Raw genomic sequence first — 17327 nt, 5'->3', positions numbered from 1 at the left:
CCTTTTTTTTTGTTTTTGTAAAAGTGCCCCCTAGGGTGCCCGGTTGATGTCCTGGCATGTGAGGGGGACCAGTGCACTATGAATCCTGGCCCCTCCCACGAACAAATGCCTTGGCTTTATTCGTTTTTGAGCTGGGCGATTTCATTGTCCATTATCGGTGAAAAGCAAAAACGCCCAGCTCACACCTTGGCGAATAAAGCATGGGCGTCTATTTTTTTTTGAAAAATACGGTTCACTCCGCCCCTTCACGGACCCGTTCTCGGAGATAACGCCCATGGAGATAGGCGTTTCTGTTCGATTATGCCCCTCTATATCACTTATTTCATGATAAATAATCCTCAATAATCCTCTCTTTTCACAGGACCCACAACTGGACCAGAAAGTCCAACAACAGGTAATTTTAAATTCATCAGTTCAAATTACACTCTGATAAAACAAAAGTGCTTGCTCCATTATTCCAAGTTATTCTAATATCTAGTAAAGTTTGAATGTAACTCTTGTTTCATAATAAATAATCCTCAATAATCCTTTTGATCCACAGGACCTACAACTGGAACAGAAAGTCCAGGAACAGGTAATTTTAAGTTCATCAGTTCAGATTAAACTCTGATAAAACAAGTGTGATTGCTACATTATTACAAGTTATTCTAATATCCAGGACAAAGTTCAATATATCACTTATTTCATGATAAATAATCCTCAATAATCCTCTCTTTTCACAGGACCCACAACTGGAACAGAAAGTCCAACAACAGGTAACTTTAAATTCATCAGTTCAGATTACACTCTGATAAAACAAAAGTGCTTGCTCCATTATTCCAAGTTATTCTAATATCCAGGAAAATTAATAATGTGTCACTTATTTCATAATAAATAATCCTCAATAATCCTTTTGATCCACAGGAGCTACAACTGGAACAGAAAGTCCAGGAACAGGTAATTTTAACTTCATCAGTTCAGATTAAGATCTGATAAAACAAGAGTGCTTGCTCCATTATTCCAAGTTATTCTAATATCTAGTAAAGTTTGAATGTATCTCTTGTTTCATAATAAATAATCCTCAATAATCCTTTTGATCCACAGGACCTACAACTGGAACAGAAAGTCCAGGAACAGGTAATTTTAAGTTCATCAGTTCAGATTAAACTCTGATAAAACAAGTGTGATTGCTACATTATTACAAGTTATTCTAATATCCAGGACAAAGTTCAATATATCACTTATTTCATGATAAATAATCCTCAATAATCCTCTCTTTTCACAGGACCCACAACTGGAACAGAAAGTCCAACAACAGGTAACTTTAAATTCATCAGTTCAGATTACACTCTGATAAAACAAAAGTGCTTGCTCCATTATTCCAAGTTATTCTAATATCCAGGAAAATTAATAATGTGTCACTTATTTCATAATAAATAATCCTCAATAATCCTTTTGATCCACAGGAGCTACAACTGGAACAGAAAGTCCAGGAACAGGTAATTTTAACTTCATCAGTTCAGATTAAGATCTGATAAAACAAGAGTGCTTGCTCCATTATTCCAAGTTATTCTAATATCTAGTAAAGTTTGAATGTGTCACTTATTTCATAATAAATAATCCTCAATAATCCTTTTGATCCACAGGACCTACAACTGGAACAGAAAGTCCAGGAACAGGTAATTTTAAGTTCATCAGTTCAGATTAAACTCTGATAAAACAAAAGTGATTGCTACATTATTACAAGTTATTCTAATATCCAGGACAAAGTTCAATATATCACTTATTTCATGATAAATAATCCTCAATAATCCTCTCTTTTCACAGGACCCACAACTGGAACAGAAAGTCCAACAACAGGTAATTTTAAATTCATCAGTTCAGATTACACTCTGATAAAACAAGAGTGCTTGCTCCATTATTCCAAGTTATTCTAATATCCAGGAAAATTAATAATGTGTCACTTATTTCATAATAAATAATCCTCAATAATCCTTTTGATCCACAGGACCTACAACTGGAACAGAAAGTCCAGGAACAGGTAATTTTAACTTCATCAGTTCAGATTAAGATCTGATAAAACAAGAGTGCTTGCTCCATTATTCCAAGTTATTCTAATATCTAGTAAAGTTTGAATGTATCTCTTGTTTCATAATAAATAATCCTCAATAATCCTTTTGATCCACAGGACCTACAACTGGAACAGAAAGTCCAGGAACAGGTAATTTTAAGTTCATCAGTTCAGATTAAACTCTGATAAAACAAAAGTCCTTCCTACATTATGACATGTTATTCTAATATCCAGGAAAATTAATATAGTGTCACTTATTTCATAATAAATAATCCTCAATAATCCTCTCTTTCCACAGGACCCACAACTGGAACAGAAAGTCCAACAACAGGTAATTTTAAGTTCATCAGTTCAGATTACACTCTGATAAAACAAGAGTGCTTGCTCCATTATTCCAAGTTATTCTAATATCCAGGAAAATTAATAATGTGTCACTTATTTCATAATAAATAATCCTCAATAATCCTTTTGATCCACAGGACTTACAACTGGAACAGAAAGTCCAGGAACAGGTAATTTTAAGTTCATCAGTTCAGATTAAACTCTGATAAAACAAGTGTGATTGCTACATTATTACAAGTTATTCTAATATCCAGGACAAAGTTCAATATATCACTTATTTCATGATAAATAATCCTCAATAATCCTCTCTTTTCACAGGACCCACAACTGGAACAGAAAGTCCAACAACAGGTAATTTTAAATTCATCAGTTCAAATTACACTCTGATAAAACAAAAGTGCTTGCTCCATTATTCCAAGTTATTCTAATATCTAGTAAAGTTTGAATGTAACTCTTGTTTCATAATAAATAATCCTCAATAATCCTTTTGATCCACAGGACCTACAACTGGAACAGAAAGTCCAGGAACAGGTAATTTTAAGTTCATCAGTTCAGATTAAACTCTGATAAAACAAGTGTGATTGCTACATTATTACAAGTTATTCTAATATCCAGGACAAAGTTCAATATATCACTTATTTCATGATAAATAATCCTCAATAATCCTCTCTTTTCACAGGACCCACAACTGGAACAGAAAGTCCAACAACAGGTAACTTTAAATTCATCAGTTCAGATTACACTCTGATAAAACAAAAGTGCTTGCTCCATTATTCCAAGTTATTCTAATATCCAGGAAAATTAATAATGTGTCACTTATTTCATAATAAATAATCCTCAATAATCCTTTTGATCCACAGGAGCTACAACTGGAACAGAAAGTCCAGGAACAGGTAATTTTAACTTCATCAGTTCAGATTAAGATCTGATAAAACAAGAGTGCTTGCTCCATTATTCCAAGTTATTCTAATATCTAGTAAAGTTTGAATGTATCTCTTGTTTCATAATAAATAATCCTCAATAATCCTTTTGATCCACAGGACCTACAACTGGAACAGAAAGTCCAGGAACAGGTAATTTTAAGTTCATCAGTTCAGATTAAACTCTGATAAAACAAGTGTGATTGCTACATTATTACAAGTTATTCTAATATCCAGGACAAAGTTCAATATATCACTTATTTCATGATAAATAATCCTCAATAATCCTCTCTTTTCACAGGACCCACAACTGGAACAGAAAGTCCAACAACAGGTAACTTTAAATTCATCAGTTCAGATTACACTTTGATAAAACAAAAGTGCTTGCTCCATTATTCCAAGTTATTCTAATATCCAGGAAAATTAAAAATGTGTCACTTATTTCATAATAAATAATCCTCAATAATCCTTTTGATCCACAGGATCTACAACTGGAACAGAAAGTCCAGTAACAGGTAATTTTAAGTTCATCAGTTCAGATTAAACTCTGATAAAACAAAAGTCCTTCCTACATTATGACATGTTATTCTAATATCCAGGAAAATTAATATAGTGTCACTTATTTCATAATAAATAATCCTCAATAATCCTCTCTTTCCACAGGACCCACAACTGGAACAGAAAGTCCAACAACAGGTAATTTTAAATTCATCAGTTCAGATTACACTCTGATAAAACAAGAGTGCTTGCTCCATTATTCCAAGTTATTCTAATATCCAGGAAAATTAATAATGTGTCACTTATTTCATAATAAATAATCCTCAATAATCCTTTTGATCCACAGGACCTACAACTGGAACAGAAAGTCCAGGAACAGGTAATTTTAACTTCATCAGTTCAGATTAAGATCTGATAAAACAAGAGTGCTTGCTCCATTATTCCAAGTTATTCTAATATCTAGTAAAGTTGAATGTATCTCTTGTTTCATAATAAATAATCCTCAATAATCCTTTTGATCCACAGGACCTACAACTGGAACAGAAAGTCCAGGAACAGGTAATTTTAAGTTCATCAGTTCAGATTAAACTCTGATAAAACAAGTGTGATTGCTACATTATTACAAGTTATTCTAATATCCAGGACAAAGTTCAATATATCACTTATTACATAATAAATAATCCTCAATAATCCTTTTGATCCACAGGACCTACAACTGGAACAGAAAGTCCAGGAACAGGTAATTTTAAGTTCATCAGTTCAGATTAAACTCTGATAAAACAAGTGTGATTGCTACATTATTACAAGTTATTCTAATATCCAGGACAAAGTTCAATATATCACTTATTTCATGATAAATAATCCTCAATAATCCTCTCTTTTCACAGGACCCACAACTGGAACAGAAAGTCCAACAACAGGTAATTTTAAATTCATCAGTTCAGATTACACTCTGATAAAACAAAAGTGCTTGCTCCATTATTCCAAGTTATTCTAATATCCAGGAAAATTAATAATGTGTCACTTATTTCATAATAAATAATCCTCAATAATCCTTTTGATCCACAGGAGCTACAACTGGAACAGAAAGTCCAGGAACAGGTAATTTTAACTTCATCAGTTCAGATTAAGATCTGATAAAACAAGAGTGCTTGCTCCATTATTCCAAGTTATTCTAATATCTAGTAAAGTTTGAATGTATCTCTTGTTTCATAATAAATAATCCTCAATAATCCTTTTGATCCACAGGACCTACAACTGGAACAGAAAGTCCAGGAACAGGTAATTTTAAGTTCATCAGTTCAGATTAAACTCTGATAAAACAAAAGTCCTTCCTACATTATGACATGTTATTCTAATATCCAGGAAAATTAATATAGTGTCACTTATTTCATAATAAATAATCCTCAATAATCCTCTCTTTCCACAGGACCCACAACTGGAACAGAAAGTCCAACAACAGGTAATTTTAAATTCATCAGTTCAGATTACACTCTGATAAAACAAGAGTGCTTGCTCCATTATTCCAAGTTATTCTAATATCCAGGAAAATTAATAATGTGTCACTTATTTCATAATAAATAATCCTCAATAATCCTCTCTTTCCACAGGACCCACAACTGGAACAGAAAGTCCAGAAACAGGTAATTCTAAATTCATCAGTTCAGATTAAGATCTGATAAAACAAGAGTGCTTGCTCCATTATTCCAAGTTATTCTAATATCCAGGAAAATTAATAATGTGTCACTTATTTCATAATAAATAATCCTCAATAATCCTTTTGATCCACAGGACTACAACTGGAACAGAAAGTCCAGGAACAGGTAATTTTAAGTTCATCAGTTCAGATTAAACTCTGATAAAACAAGTGTGATTGCTACATTATTACAAGTTATTCTAATATCCAGGACAAAGTTCAATATATCACTTATTACATAATAAATAATCCTCAATAATCCTTTTGATCCACAGGACCTACAACTGGAACAGAAAGTCCAGGAACAGGTAATTTTAAGTTCATCAGTTCAGATTAAACTCTGATAAAACAAGTGTGATTGCTACATTATTACAAGTTATTCTAATATCCAGGACAAAGTTCAATATATCACTTATTTCATGATAAATAATCCTCAATAATCCTCTCTTTTCACAGGACCCACAACTGGAACAGAAAGTCCAACAACAGGTAATTTTAAATTCATCAGTTCAGATTACACTCTGATAAAACAAGAGTGCTTGCTCCATTATTCCAAGTTATTCTAATATCCAGGAAAATTAATAATGTGTCACTTATTTCATAATAAATAATCCTCAATAATCCTTTTGATCCACAGGACTTACAACTGGAACAGAAAGTCCAGGAACAGGTAATATTAAGTTCATCAGTTCAGATTAAACTCTGATAAAACAAGTGTGATTGCTACATTATTACAAGTTATTCTAATATCCAGGACAAAGTTCAATATATCACTTATTTCATAATAAATAATCCTCAATAATCCTTTTGATCCACAGGACCTACAACTGGAAAAGAAAGTCCAGGAACAGGTAATTTTCAGTTCATCAGTTCAGATTAAACTCTGATAAAACAAGTGTGATTGCTACATTATTACAAGTTATTCTAATATCCAGGACAAAGTTCAATATATCACTTATTTCATAATAAATAATCCTCAATAATCCTTTTGATCCACAGGACCTACAACTGGAACAGAAAGTCCAGGAACAGGTAATTTTCAGTTCATCAGTTCAGATTAAACAAGTGTGATTGCTACATTATTACAAGTTATTCTAATATCCAGGACAAAGTTCAATATATCACTTATTTCATGATAAATAATCCTCAATAATCCTCTCTTTTCACAGGACCCACAACTGGAACAGAAAGTCCAACAACAGGTAACTTTAAATTCATCAGTTCAGATTACACTCTGATAAAACAAAAGTGCTTGCTCCATTATTCCAAGTTATTCTAATATCCAGGAAAATTAATAATGTGTCACTTATTTCATAATAAATAATCCTCAATAATCCTTTTGATCCACAGGAGCTACAACTGGAACAGAAAGTCCAGGAACAGGTAATTTTAACTTCATCAGTTCAGATTAAGATCTGATAAAACAAGAGTGCTTGCTCCATTATTCCAAGTTATTCTAATATCTAGTAAAGTTTGAATGTATCTCTTGTTTCATAATAAATAATCCTCAATAATCCTTTTGATCCACAGGACCTACAACTGGAACAGAAAGTCCAGGAACAGGTAATTTTAAGTTCATCAGTTCAGATTAAACTCTGATAAAACAAGTGTGATTGCTACATTATTACAAGTTATTCTAATATCCAGGACAAAGTTCAATATATCACTTATTTCATAATAAATAATCCTCAATAATCCTTTTTGATCCACAGGACCTACAACTGGAACAGAAAGTCCAGGAACAGGTAATTTTAAATTCATCAGTTCAGATTAAGATCTGATAAAACAAGAGTGCTTGCTCCATTATTCCAAGTTATTCTAATATCTAGGAAAATTAATAATGTGTCACTTATTTCATAATAAATAATCCTCAATAATCCTTTTGATCCACAGCAGCTACAACTGGAACAGAAAGTCCAGGAACAGGTAATTTTAAGTTCATCAGTTCAGATTAAACTCTGATAAAACAAAAGTCCTTCCTACATTATGACATGTTATTCTAATATCCAGGAAAATTAATATAGTGTCACTTATTTCATAATAAATAATCCTCAATAATCCTCTCTTTCCACAGGACCCACAACTGGAACAGAAAGTCCAACAACAGGTAATTTTAAATTCATCAGTTCAGATTACACTCTGATAAAACAAGAGTGCTTGCTCCATTATTCCAAGTTATTCTAATATCCAGGAAAATTAATAATGTGTCACTTATTTCATAATAAATAATCCTCAATAATCCTCTCTTTCCACAGGACCCACAACTGGAACAAAAAGTCCAGAAATAGGTAATTCTAAATTCATCAGTTCAGATTAAGATCTGATAAAACAAGAGTGCTTGCTCCATTTTTCCAAGTTATTCTAATATCCAGGAAAATTAATAATGTGTCACTTATTTCATAATAAATAATCCTCAATAATCCTTTTGATCCACAGCAGCTACAACTGGAACAGAAAGTCCAGGAACAGGTAATTTTAAGTTCATCAGTTCAGATTAAACTCTGATAAAACAAAAGTCCTTCCTACATTATGACATGTTATTCTAATATCCAGGAAAATTAATATAGTGTCACTTATTTCATAATAAATAATCCTCAATAATCCTCTATTTCCACAGGACCCACAACTGGAACAGAAATTCCAACAACAGGTAATTTTAAGTTCATCAGTTCAGATTAAACTCTGATAAAACAAGTGTGATTGCTACATAACATTGACATTCGCACCTCAGTCAGTCCTTTCAACACACTCCCCTTAGAAATCAAATAACACCATAACACTTTCTTTGGAATAAAATTTGGCTGCAGCTTTATTCACCAAACATCAGTAAATATCTCAACATCTCTTAACATTGTCTTTGTAACATCTAAATCTTTTAATCCAGGTTAATTGCCCATAGCGGTTCCATAGTGTTAAGCCATTCGGTAACGAAACTGGCTCACTTTTACCCCATATTATTCCCCTTCTCCCCATGTGACTTACGGTGCCGTCAAGCCACATCTTACTCGTGGCGGTGCCGCCCCCGAGTTCTTTTCATTCATACATTTCACAATATTCCTTTAACCGCCTCCGGGCCTTTAACCCCTCAAACAGGCCACAAGCGGTGACAGATTCCATCTTGTCACCGCTCCCCCCCCCATATAAGCTGCAGCCAAATCCTTGGTTAGACAATCCTCCAAAAGATCCTGGAGTGTACTCAAAAATATATCCATCCCAATTTCTGAAAGATGAACTCCATCTTTCCTATATAATCCTGCGCAATCCGCAGAAATCAACTCATGCGCTAACACCAACCCCCCCCATTCTTCCCATAAATTTAGACACTTCCCCATTCACTCTACGTCGCAAACGTTCAATGCCCTTAGGATTGTGAGCCCCCCTCCACACTCGTCTGGGAATTATATGTGACCATACAATCATTGCTTCTGGGAAATAGCACATTACATCTAATAATTCTTTTTTCATAACCCGAATTAATTCAACTCCCTTAATATTACATAAATCATTACCCTCCAGATGAATACAAATTAAAACTGGGGATGAAAATCTCCGGGCTTGTAGCAATGCTGGCACCAACTGCTTCCACATCATACCACGTATGGTCAACCATCGAATCCGAATACCGAATTCCACCAGTCCCAAGTTGGATCCCCACTTGGACTCCAGCGCCTGCTTGTGCGCCCAGAAGACATATGAATGACCACAAATCCACACACAAATGTCAGGAGGCAATCCATCTGCAAAATAAACTAAAACAATTAACATGCAATATTCACTTTTCTTCACGAATATACCCTTTATATCTGTTAGAACGCCAACGCCCTAAACGCTGTATCAAAGCACCCGAACCCCCTGCCTGAGCTGCATTAGACGCCGCTCCAATTCTAAACGAGTGCGTCCCATACTCCTCAGGCTCCAAACCCATCTGTTTAAGACCCTTTTTGAGCACAGCTGCAAATTGATACCTAGTCAATGGGATACCATTCTTATGCACCAACCACACCTCCCCACCCACCGACCTTATCCCATTGTAATCCACTGCACATTGCACCGGACAAAATTCCAAACCTTTAACTGCCCTCAATATAATCCACGTACCCTTGCCAGCCTGATCAGTTTTTGACTTACGTAAATACAAACGCAACACTCCCTTCTCCACAATCACATCTCTGTGCTGCAAACCCTCCATACCCTGCGACTTCCTAGAGGAAACCACCAATTCCCCCACTCTGCAAGCAGCAAAGAAAGCCACCACAAATGCCGCTTGAAACAACCTCACTTCATATTCCGAGAAACAAATCCTCGGCAAAACTTTACACAGCTGCACCACTTGCCCATAGAACAGTGGCAGCCTCACTCTCTCCACCCGTGAAATCTGCTTCTTCCTAGAATAACCGCACAACAATTTGCGGACCAAATATGTTCTAGCTGGATCCTTCCAACCCAGCAATTTAGCAACAAATGCTAACGCTGCAATAGCCTGGGAAGCCATCCCAAACGACCATTCTTTTATGTCCGCAAAAGCAATAAATTTAACAACTCTCTCTTCTCCAATTGGAAAAACCAAATCCCAATCCTGTTCTTCCAAAAAGGTTAAGAATCGACGCCAACCAACTCCATACGCCTTCCACGTATTTGTAGCTAGCGCCCTCATCAGCAGCGTCTCACAACCTCTTGAAAATTGCGCCACAAATCTTCGGACATCCTTGTAGGCTCCCAATCTGCTGACGGGGCCAAAGCTCTGAATCGATGTAGCTGCAAACGAGATAAAGCATCAGCAATCTCATTTGACACACCAGGCACATGTCTAGCAGTTAACCATACATTCAACTGCAAACATTTTAACACGATTAACCGCAGCAGCTCAATCAACAGCGGACAACGCGAATATTGCTTATTAATGGCCCATACCACTGACATATTGTCCGAATAGAAAGCAATCCTCCTATTCCTCAATCTCCGCTCCCATATACACAATGCCACCCAGATTGGGAATAATTCCAACAGAGCAATATTTGCACACCATCCCCTCTCTTTCCACCATTGAGGCCAAACCTCTGCACACCAGGCACCTCCAAAATAAATCCCAAATCCTATCTCCCCAGATGCATCAGTAAATAATTGCAAATCCACATTGGAAACTATTACCTCCTGCCAGATACATACACCATTAAATCTCGACAAAAACTTTCTCCACAGCTGCAAATCCGCCCGCACTGCTTGCGTCAAACGCACCTTAAAATGCTTCCGTCTTAGCCCCACTGACAACAAAGCTAACCGTCTGGAAAATACTCTACCCATGGGAATCACCCTCGTAGCAAAATTAAAATGCCCCAGCAAGCACTGAATCTCCTTCAAAGTCACCTTACGCTTGGAATACACCCGATCAATCTCCTCCCGTAATGCAATAATCTTTTTGCTGGGCAAACGTGACTCCATCCTCACTGAATCTAGCTCGATTCCCAAAAACACCAACCGAGTTACTGGGCCTTCACTCTTATCCGCTGCCAAAGGTACACCCATCTCCTTTGCCACCTTACCAAATGCTGACATTAACGCAGCACACTGATCAGAATTCGCTGGGCCAACAAAAAGAAAATCATCTAAATAGTGCACCATAGAATCCAAACCACTAACTTGCTGCACTACCCACTGTAAAAATGTAGCAAAGGCTTCAAAATAATTACAAGAAATTGAACACCCCATAGGCAAACATTTGTCAAAATAAAATTTTCCTGCAAATTTAAACCCCAGCAACCTGAACGCTGACGGGTGCACTGGGAGCAAACGAAAAGCTGCTTCAATATCTGCTTTCCCCATCAAGGCACCCTGACCCATCTTCCTCAACAACTCCACCGCCCATTCAAAACTTGCATATTGCACCGAACAGAATTCAGGATCAATAAAAGTATTGACCCCATAACCCTCCGGATAAGACAAATTATGAATTAACCGGAAGGAACCTGGTTCTTTTTTCGGTATCACCCCCAATGGAGATATAATTAAGTCCTGGATTGGAGGGGCCACAAAAGGTCCTGCAATCCTACCCAAACTCAACTCTTTCCCCAACTTTTTCTCAACCACCTCCGCATGCTGAACCACTGATACACAATTTTCACAATTATGCACCAACAGAGGTCCTTCATACGGAATTGGAAAACCTTCCGAAAACCCAACCCAGAGCAAATATGCCTCCCCACCAAGCGGATACCGGTGCAACCAGGTTTCCAAAACCAACAAATTAATGGGAGAAGGGGCCTTGCCAGCCCAAACCGGGCCCACTCGGCATTCCTCCTCGACCCAACCTCCCCCTACCCGCAAATCCACCTCTGGTACATTTAAACGCTGGGTGAAGTCCCTGACAGCTGGTGCAACAATGCCTAAATCTGCAGGCAGCCCGAGTACATCTTCCTGCGTTAAATTGGAAACACGCATTACCGGGAACACTCCCCCTATTTCCGAAGCCACTCGCGCCCAAACCTCCCCCTCCTGCTGAAACGACATTACCTGCTCGCACCACCCCCAGTCCCCCGGCAAATCCCATTGAGCCACTACCATACCCGGGCACTCCAGCAGAGGCTCCCAAACGAAAGGGAACATTAACCGTGGGCGTAAAATTCGCAATCCACAAATCCACATCACGTACACCCCAATTCTCAGACTTGTCCCGTGCTAAACTCCGCCTAAACTGCTCATCATAGTTAACCCAGCCCCAACCACCATACATTCTATATGCTCTTAATATTAGATCACAATATTTCCACAAACCTGGATACAACTCAGGCTTCTTATCTCCCAACACACTTGCAAATACATGAAAGCTCAGCAACCAATTCATGATCGTCTTCGCAACTCTCCCTTTCTTCTTTTTTCCTTCTTCTTTCCCCCCATCCTTCCCTCCATTACCATCCTTATCCTGCGCCAGCAATGCAAATAAATCAATAAATTTACCCTTTAAAATTCGCTGCCGCCACTTCACCGTGATATAACTATCCAAAGGTGCAATATTACATAACGTATGACCCAGCCTTGAACCAGCACCCACACCTACAATCTGATTATTCCCCACACTCATCCCCCCTGCCCTTACATCCTCTTCCCCATCTTCAGAAGAAGAGGAAGATGACCCCGATGAATCCCAGGAATCCGACGATTCCCAAACCTGCAACGGATCCCCTATCACTCTCTTCCGCTGTCTTTTGTCCTTCTCCAATCTTTTAACCACATGACGCAAATTACGCAAAAATTTTTTATTCTTTAACTTCTTCCACAAACCCAGACCATGCACACTTTTTTCCCGACCACTCCTCCCCCGAATCCCCTCCCGCAACTGCACTCCCTCTCTCCCCACTCCATACACCGCTGCACCAAACTCCTCCAACTCACCAGTCACTCTCCCTGTAGAAGGCCCCTCCAGTGGATCATCACCAGCTTCAACACCGCTTAGTCCTGCCTCTCGCAGCCGAGCACCACCACTCCAGCCAAGTCCTGCAGGAGCACCTACTTCCATCCATGCAGCTCTCTCCTGCTCCGAACTCTGGCCCACTTGACACCCCATATCCACTAGCGGTCCCCCACGGGCCCCTACTACACCCACCCCCTCACCCACCATATGCATACCCCTACCCCCAGCAACTGCCCCTCCCATACAATTTTTCTTCTTGCCGCTCACTTTTCCCCCACCTTTCCCCACTTTCTTGGGACCCATCGTCACCAACACACCCAAGTATCCCAATCACACCACCGCACTGTGCCCCACAAACCCAGCCAACCAACCCCTACTCCACTTCCCCAATAACCAAGTCTCCCTATTACACCATTTAAATTTTCCAAATAAACCCCCAAATCTTCCCCTTTATATTTACCCAACACTCAAGCCCCCTTTTCCCCTTACAATTCACTTCTTGTGACAATTCCCCCTCCAAAGAACACCTCCCCACTCTAAATTAATCAATTAATGCAGCTCCCACTACCCGACAGCATTACTGACCACTGCAACCCACTCTGGCCCCGCCCCCCCAAATCGTGTCGCCAACGCCTGCCCCAACCTTACCCGAACTCTCCGATCTTTACCTTACCACTACCCCCACTTCCCCATGCAAAATTCAATCACCACTGCCCTTTCTTCCTCCCCTACTCGTACAACAATCGCCAAATCAGCCCTCCGCTCTCCCCGCTCCACTTCCTGCTTTGTTCGCGTCACCGCTCACTCCTTCACCTCTCTCCGAAGTCCGCCCCCCTCCTGCTCGTCCTTACCGCCGACTCCTCTTGCCTCTCAGCGTCCTGCAACTCCGCAACGGCTTCCCCAGCACGAAACCGGAAGTAATCTCGCGCAACACTATGCCACCTCAAAGCCTCTCTCCAGCTCCTTCCCGGTCACCCCTCAGGTAAAAAACGGTTTTTCTTTCACCACAATTCATCAAATTCCCCTCTATCCACCCTCACCCTCTCCTACCCTCCCACTTAATACCTTTTTGCGCCAAAACCTATTTGCCCTATCTCAGCCTCTCCCTCTTCCACCAATCCCCTTCCTTCTTTTTTTTAACCAATCCTTTTCTTTCCTTTTCTGTTGCTAACCTGCCTACCCTCTTCTGCTCTCCCCACCCCTTTTCCTATCCCGGTTTTTTTTCTTCCTCTTTGACTGACTTTGTCATCAGTCAATGTTATTACCCCCACAGTTTAAGCTGTGAGGGTTCCCTTATTACAAGTTATTCTTATATCCAGGACAAAGTTCAATATATCACTTATTTCATGATAAATAATCCTCAATAATCCTCTCTTTTCACAGGACCCACAACTGGCACAGAAAGTCCAACAACAGGTAATTTTAAATTCATCAGTTCAGATTACACTCTGATAAAACAAGAGTGCTTGCTCCATTATTCCAAGTTATTCTAATATCCAGGAAAATTAATAATGTGTCACTTATTTCATAATAAATAATCCTCAATAATCCTTTTGATCCACAGGACCTACAACTGGAACAGAAAGTCCAGGAACAGGTAATTTTAAGTTCATCAGTTCAGATTAAACTCTGATAAAACAAGTGTGATTGCTACATTATTACAAGTTATTCTAATATCCAGGACAAAGTTCAATATATCACTTATTTCATGATAAATAATCCTCAATAATCCTCTCTTTTCACAGGACCCACAACTGGAACAGAAAGTCCAACAACAGGTAACTTTAAATTCATCAGTTCAGATTACACTTTGATAAAACAAAAGTGCTTGCTCCATTATTCCAAGTTATTCTAATATCCAGGAAAATTAATAATGTGTCACTTATTTCATAATAAATAATCCAAACTCTAACAATTACTGGAGAACTCAAGCTCTCAATAAATTATTACAAACTGTTAAGTGGAGCTTGAAATAGAAATGTAGTAAGTTTTGGAATGTCCCTTAAACAGGAGGAAAAAAATCCCACCTTTAGAAACTTAATCTAACAAATGGAACCTCAAACCACAGACCTCCAACAAGGAACAATACCTCAGTATTTGAAAGCCTTGTATATACTGGAGTAAATTCCTATCATCGGTTCCTATTAAGAAAGGAGAACAGAAAAAAAGCCCAAACGAAAAAACTCATCTTTAAATGAGAAAACCGTTGGGTTAAAAAACTGTCCTCCCCTCTTATACATATAAATAAATGTAAAAGGAACACCAAAACCTACCCTACCTAATCTAACCCCGACCCAGAACCAGGCTGTTTAAACAGAGACCCCTCAAAGGAAGAGAGCCCCAAATAGAATATGTCAATAGAGCAGTGGGAAATAATCCAAAATCTGCCTAATATTAACAAAAACTTGGAAACCCCCCGTAGCCACACTTCCGAGCATAAAAAATCTTTATACTTAGCTTTGTTCCAACTCTAAAGCTTCAACGTAAGCCCGCACAGATGACGTATTGAAAGTGTTGGCTATAAATGATGTATAGTCCCTCTAAGCTCCGGAGCCTCTGTAAAAGTGCCAAGAAATACCAAAATGTAACGACAGGCGCCAACCCTCCAACAAGAGCGCCTTGTTTCGCCACTCTCGCGGCTGCCTCAGGAAGGGCGCTTGAAATTCTTCAGCTACTGCAAAACGACACTAGGAACTGAGTCTCTGTCGTTTACGTGCCACAAATGGAGTGGGAACTGGAACTCCGGCTGCGATACAATTTTCTTAAATGTTGGTACGTTGATGCGGCGTCATGACGTCATGACGTCGCGACGTCCCATATTGTCCAATCATCATGAAAAAGCAAAAGAAACAACTCCTCCAACTTAAAGTTTAATAGTAAGCGTTCCACTCGATGTTTTTATTTAGTCCTGAGGGTGCTACTGTGTTAAGAGCATAAATCCAGTGTTGTTCTTTCCGCCATAAGATTTTTTTAAAATCCCCCCCTCTCTTACCCAAAACTACTTGGTCAATGACCATGCACTGTAACTGATCGAACTGATGTTTGGCCTGATGGCAATGGCGAGTCATAGGTGCTTCCCACTTGTAATTAGTAATACAGTGACGATGTTCAATCACCCTTGTTTTAAACTGTCGAGTAGTATGTCCTATATAAATTAAATTACAAGGGCATCGGAAAAGATAAACCACGTTCCTAGATTCACATGTGGTCCGAAACCTCAATTTGTACGTCCTACCAGCTGTAGATGTAAACTCCGAACTTTCCAGTGTTATGGAACAGATAGAGCAATGGCCACATTTATGATGGAATCCCTCGTCTTGTGTAGATTTAGACCATACGTCTGCCACGCTCAGTTGGTCCTGCAAATTAAAATTCCGGGCATAGGACAACATAAGGTGATGATCTTGAAATGCTTCCTGGGTTAGCATTATATTCCAATGTTTCCTTAAAATTGCAGAAACTTGAGGAGATCTATTTGTATATTTTAACACACAGGAAATGACCTTATCCATATTATTGGACCTCTTTGACTGATTGTCTTGGATCAATAGATCCCTATGTTGACTCAAGGCCCTTTTATATGATTGTTTGACTAATTTTGCTGGATATCCCCTTTCTTCAAATTTACATTGCAATTCCCCTGATGATTCTTGGAATTGTTGAGTTGTGTCACAAATCCTCCGATATCTCAAAAACTGTGAGTAAGGTAAACTACGTTTGAGATGGTAGGGGTGCATGCTGTCGTACCTCAACAGGGAATTTCTGTCCGTTGGTTTGACAAAAACATTTGTTCTTAACCTCTCACTCTCCTTTGTAACTAAGACATCCAAAAAATGGATGCTATCCGTATGGAAGTTATGTTCAAACATGATAGTGTTGTGACAACAATTAAGGCAGTGAACAAAATCCTTTAGCTGTTCCTCAGAACCTTGCCAAATCATGAACACATCATCTATGTATCGACCCCAATATTGTACATTACCAAACCCCACATTAGTGTACACAAATTGTTCTTCAAACTGTCCCATAAAAATATTTGCGACGGAGGGGGCAAAAGAAGCCCCCATAGCTATACCCGAGGTTTGAAGATACAATTCCTTGTCAAAAATAAAGTGGTTATTGTACAGAGCTAGCTGAGGCCATCAGGCCAAACATCAGTTCGATCAGTTACAGTGCATGGTCATTGACCAAGTAGTTTTGGGTAAGAGAGGGGGGGATTTTAAAAAAATCTTATGGCGGAAAGAACAACACTGGATTTATGCTCTTAACACAGTAGCACCCTCAGGACTAAATAAAAACATCGAGTGGAACGCTTACTATTAAACTTTAAGTTGGAGGAGTTGTTTCTTTTGCTTTTTCATGATGATTGGACAATATGGGACGTCGCGACGTCATGACGCCGCATCAACGTACCAA

General features: G+C 38.7%; 1 protein-coding gene across 1 annotated transcript in view; it reads left to right on the top strand.

Annotated features, from left to right (window-relative positions):
* Positions 1–17327, top strand: part of LOC115479047 (mucin-2-like) — a 245734-nt gene that overhangs the window by 126959 nt on the left and 101448 nt on the right. Inside the window, exons 63-107 of the mRNA XM_030216763.1 lie at positions 362–394; positions 542–574; positions 723–755; positions 904–936; positions 1084–1116; positions 1265–1297; positions 1446–1478; positions 1626–1658; positions 1807–1839; positions 1988–2020; positions 2168–2200; positions 2349–2381; positions 2530–2562; positions 2711–2743; positions 2891–2923; positions 3072–3104; positions 3253–3285; positions 3433–3465; positions 3614–3646; positions 3795–3827; positions 3976–4008; positions 4157–4189; positions 4336–4368; positions 4517–4549; positions 4698–4730; positions 4879–4911; positions 5059–5091; positions 5240–5272; positions 5782–5814; positions 5963–5995; positions 6144–6176; positions 6325–6357; positions 6506–6538; positions 6676–6708; positions 6857–6889; positions 7037–7069; positions 7219–7251; positions 7400–7432; positions 7581–7613; positions 7762–7794; positions 7943–7975; positions 8124–8156; positions 14295–14327; positions 14476–14508; positions 14657–14689. Of these exons, the coding sequence (XP_030072623.1) occupies positions 362–394; positions 542–574; positions 723–755; positions 904–936; positions 1084–1116; positions 1265–1297; positions 1446–1478; positions 1626–1658; positions 1807–1839; positions 1988–2020; positions 2168–2200; positions 2349–2381; positions 2530–2562; positions 2711–2743; positions 2891–2923; positions 3072–3104; positions 3253–3285; positions 3433–3465; positions 3614–3646; positions 3795–3827; positions 3976–4008; positions 4157–4189; positions 4336–4368; positions 4517–4549; positions 4698–4730; positions 4879–4911; positions 5059–5091; positions 5240–5272; positions 5782–5814; positions 5963–5995; positions 6144–6176; positions 6325–6357; positions 6506–6538; positions 6676–6708; positions 6857–6889; positions 7037–7069; positions 7219–7251; positions 7400–7432; positions 7581–7613; positions 7762–7794; positions 7943–7975; positions 8124–8156; positions 14295–14327; positions 14476–14508; positions 14657–14689 (1485 nt within the window). The remainder of the gene's footprint in view (positions 1–361; positions 395–541; positions 575–722; positions 756–903; positions 937–1083; positions 1117–1264; positions 1298–1445; positions 1479–1625; positions 1659–1806; positions 1840–1987; positions 2021–2167; positions 2201–2348; positions 2382–2529; positions 2563–2710; positions 2744–2890; positions 2924–3071; positions 3105–3252; positions 3286–3432; positions 3466–3613; positions 3647–3794; positions 3828–3975; positions 4009–4156; positions 4190–4335; positions 4369–4516; positions 4550–4697; positions 4731–4878; positions 4912–5058; positions 5092–5239; positions 5273–5781; positions 5815–5962; positions 5996–6143; positions 6177–6324; positions 6358–6505; positions 6539–6675; positions 6709–6856; positions 6890–7036; positions 7070–7218; positions 7252–7399; positions 7433–7580; positions 7614–7761; positions 7795–7942; positions 7976–8123; positions 8157–14294; positions 14328–14475; positions 14509–14656; positions 14690–17327) is intronic.

Source organism: Microcaecilia unicolor, chromosome 10 (assembly GCF_901765095.1).
Source record: "Microcaecilia unicolor chromosome 10, aMicUni1.1, whole genome shotgun sequence".
In the NCBI taxonomy this organism is placed as follows: domain Eukaryota; kingdom Metazoa; phylum Chordata; class Amphibia; order Gymnophiona; family Siphonopidae; genus Microcaecilia; species Microcaecilia unicolor.
The sequence above is the reverse complement of the archived record's forward strand: the minus strand, read 5'-3'. Positions and strand labels throughout refer to the sequence as shown.